The 3,219-nt window shown below is 42.9% G+C and overlaps 1 protein-coding gene across 1 annotated transcript; it reads left to right on the top strand.

Moving 5' to 3' along the window:
- The first annotated feature begins 236 nt into the window (after positions 1–236).
- On the top strand, positions 237–2,699 carry LOC123094615 (syntaxin-61). Its single transcript, XM_044516584.1, has 7 exons — positions 237–457; positions 1,006–1,119; positions 1,345–1,458; positions 1,578–1,735; positions 1,994–2,084; positions 2,242–2,307; positions 2,460–2,699. Exons 1-7 carry the CDS (start codon positions 404–406, stop codon positions 2,568–2,570), a joined length of 708 nt encoding a protein of 235 aa, XP_044372519.1. The 5' UTR covers positions 237–403; the 3' UTR covers positions 2,571–2,699.
- The last annotated feature ends 520 nt before the right edge of the window (positions 2,700–3,219 follow it).

The following is a 3,219-nucleotide window of genomic DNA, read 5'->3' as shown; positions in this document are numbered from 1 at the left end:
CGAAGTTACTCCCCAGTATGGGTAGTCGCCACATAGGATTCTGCATTCAGTCTCGGCATTCGGTCTTTATCGCCGAAGCCACGATGACAATTTTTTCTCCGAAAAAGAAAAAGAAAAAGGAAATATGGTCAATAAACGTCAAAACCGATTCAGGTATCCCATACATACTTTGAGGCCCAGCCTGTCAAATCTGTAAGCTCACTCGGCCCATAAATGTGGGCCACCAACTTATTGGTCCAGAAATAACTTGTTTGCCCCGGTCGTCTTCTCCCTCGGCGGTGCCACCAAACCGGGCGAGCGAGCGAGCGGAGGAGGAGGGTTCAGATCAGCTCATCGCTCCCTCCCTTTCTTCCCCGGATCCAGCCGCTCCCGATCGAGATCTGCCCCGGCGGGCGATGAGAGCATGACCCCCGCGCAGGACCCCTTCTACATCGTCAAGGACGAGATCCAGGATTCCGTGAGTGACCTCCCTCCCTCCCCACCTCCCCGCTCCTACACCCACCCGATTTCATATTTAATTTGTTTCTAGTTTCTACATTTCGCTATTCACGAATCTGAGATGTTATGCTCTAGCCATGATCTGCGATTCTTCTGGCTCCTGCGAGGTCCGGTAATGTGGGTTACCTGTATTGGGGCTCTGTGGGTTCGGATCCCAGGTGCATGCGTTTACAGCTTTGGATCCATTGCAGGACTTAGTGAATATTGACGGTGTAATTCTGAGATGGAGAACCAAACATTTTGGGTGTGTGCTACCTGCTGCTTAGTTTACGTGCATCTTGTGCATGATTGGTGTCCTGCACAGAAGCTTGTCTATGATGTCTGATCGCTGCATATATATGCATACATCCAGAGTTGTTTGTCCATTGGGTTTTGAAATTTTTGTTGACAATGTTGTATTCCGTTCCCTTCATGTAAAATGGTTCTTAAGAATTCCTAGAACCAGCCCCTTTCTTTTTCTTTGATGATGTCTATAACAACTAGTTTCCTTGCCCAATTGTTGTACAGATTGACAAAATACAAGATACTTTTAATCAATGGAAGCAAGCACCTGAAAATACAGGAGAGTATGTGCATCTTACCAGAGAACTGCTAACCACCTGTGAGAGCGTCCAATGGCAGGTACACTAGCTTACAACCATATCTATAGCAAGATTCTAATCCTCCGTCCAGGATGCACTGAATCCATCTTAGGAATATTCTTATTGTATTTGTCGTATTTGGGGCAATGATATCGTATTGATAAGGTTAAGAGCTGGTCGTTGTACAAATCATGTGCTCATCCTTTTGCCGTATTTACCGTGTTCCATTTCTGAGCTGTTTTCTGCCTTTAATGTTGCAATTAAGGTGGATGAGTTAGAGAAGGCAATTTCTGTTGCTGAGAGAGATCCAGCTTACTATGGACTAAACGAGGTTGAAATTGGGAAACGGAGGAACTGGACTAGCACCGCCCGCAACCAGGTATGTTATTACAGAATATTTGCCAATGTTGCTGCTAACATGAATGATTAAGCTACAACCCGAAGTTCAGTAGCAAATTGAGTATGATATAGTATGTAACGAACTTGAAAATGTTCTAGGTGGTATCAATACGGAGGAATGTTGAAGCTGGAAAGCACAAGACTGCCTTTGGACGTTCGGTCAATCCTTCCGAACTAGGCAGATCCAAGCAGCACATTTCTCAGGATAACGATGACTTCATTGCTTCAGAATCTGATCAACAGATGCTCCTGATGAAGTAACTTCTATACAAACTTAGCTTGTCTCGTAAGATTTATGTTTGCCCGTATACCTATTGAGAACGAAGAAATTAAGACTTAAAGATAAGAACCTAAGACTTAAAGATGAATTGAACTTTTTCCTCACAGAATCATGATGTTGTAAGTAGAAGCTCTGCATTTTACGTAATGCTACCTCCAGGATAATTCTAGTTTTTTTGTACTTATATGCTCTGCTCTTAAACTACCATTGATAAAGGGTTACACTTCTGCAACAGGCGTCAGGATGATGAGTTGGATGCGCTTAGTGCTAGTGTCCAGCGAATTGGAGGTGTAGGTCTCACAATACACGAAGAGCTTGTTGGACAGGTATTCACTAACATTAAGAAATATAGGTTGATTTAGATTTCCTTTGTTGGTTGATTTCTTTTCCTATATACATGAAGAGCCCGGTTAACTATATTGTGCCATAAGATGTCGTGTCTTTCTCGCTTTGGTACTTATCTCCTTTTTTTACGTTCATCAGGAAAAACTTCTAGGTGAACTAAGCCTCGACATGGAAACTACCTCCAACCGGCTCGATTTTGTGCAGGTATGCCTTGTATCTTTTAGTGTAGCCCAGGAGTTCCTCGCATGTTTTTGGAACATATTACTGCAGCAAGCACAAATAATATATATCACCTAGTAGTTTCTTTCTTCTGGATTCCAACGGACTGAAACTTCTCCCCTGTTTTTGATTTGCAGAAAAGAGTGGCTATGGTTCTGAAGAAGGCCAGCTTGAAAGGGCAGATCATGATGATAGCTTTCTTGGTGGTTCTTTTCATCATCCTTTTCGTTTTGGTATTCTTGACTTGAGAGATGGAGTTTAAGTTGCGTGAGTATTTGCCATCAGGTGTATAATTGATTCGTGTAATTGGGGCCGGTATAGTTTTGTTCTTCGGGATCTGCCTCTGCCAAGTAATATCAAAGTCATTTTTCCTGTAATATGGCGAACTTCAGTTGCATGTTTAACGATATGTGTTGTTCCCCACTATATTCAATATAGAAACTCACCGAAAGAGAACAGATATAAAGGAATGGAACTACCGCACATCCGACACTTAATGTATGATCCTGATACGATTGAAAATCCGACAAAGTTTGTCACAAACCAAACAGCCCCTTCATGTACGATCCTGATATGATTGAAAATCCGACGGATGTGCTGCACTTTATGCTATGCATGGATGGCTGGACGTATAGCGTCGTACGAAAATCGCACACATACAAAGGCTTTTTCGTGTTGTGTTTGTGCTAATCTTTCCCACATCTGTTGATTCCTTCTCCTTCCTCTTCCTCCTCTTGCAGTGTCATCATATTTGGCATATCTTCTCTCCTGGACCTCGTTAACCTCTCATCCATCGTTATTGACTAGTGAACCTCGCGTGGCGGCACGCCGTGCCCGTCTACATCTTATATTGTACATCCTGGTTTATTTTGTGCATTCACTTCATTTGTAATACGT

Source organism: Triticum aestivum, chromosome 4B (genome assembly GCF_018294505.1).
Source record: "Triticum aestivum cultivar Chinese Spring chromosome 4B, IWGSC CS RefSeq v2.1, whole genome shotgun sequence".
NCBI classification, from domain to species: Eukaryota; Viridiplantae; Streptophyta; class Magnoliopsida; order Poales; family Poaceae; genus Triticum; species Triticum aestivum.
The sequence above is the reverse complement of the archived record's forward strand: the minus strand, read 5'-3'. Positions and strand labels throughout refer to the sequence as shown.

Bases quoted from the DNA above. Each gene is read 5' to 3' on its own strand.
- LOC123094615 (XM_044516584.1), top strand. From the start codon at position 404: ATGACCCCCGCGCAGGACCCCTTCTACATCGTCAAGGACGAGATCCAG. The intron at 1,459-1,577 runs GTATGTTATTAC...AAAATGTTCTAG, and splicing joins CTAGCACCGCCCGCAACCAG to GTGGTATCAATACGGAGGAA. The intron at 1,736-1,993 runs GTAACTTCTATA...CTTCTGCAACAG, and splicing joins CAACAGATGCTCCTGATGAA to GCGTCAGGATGATGAGTTGG.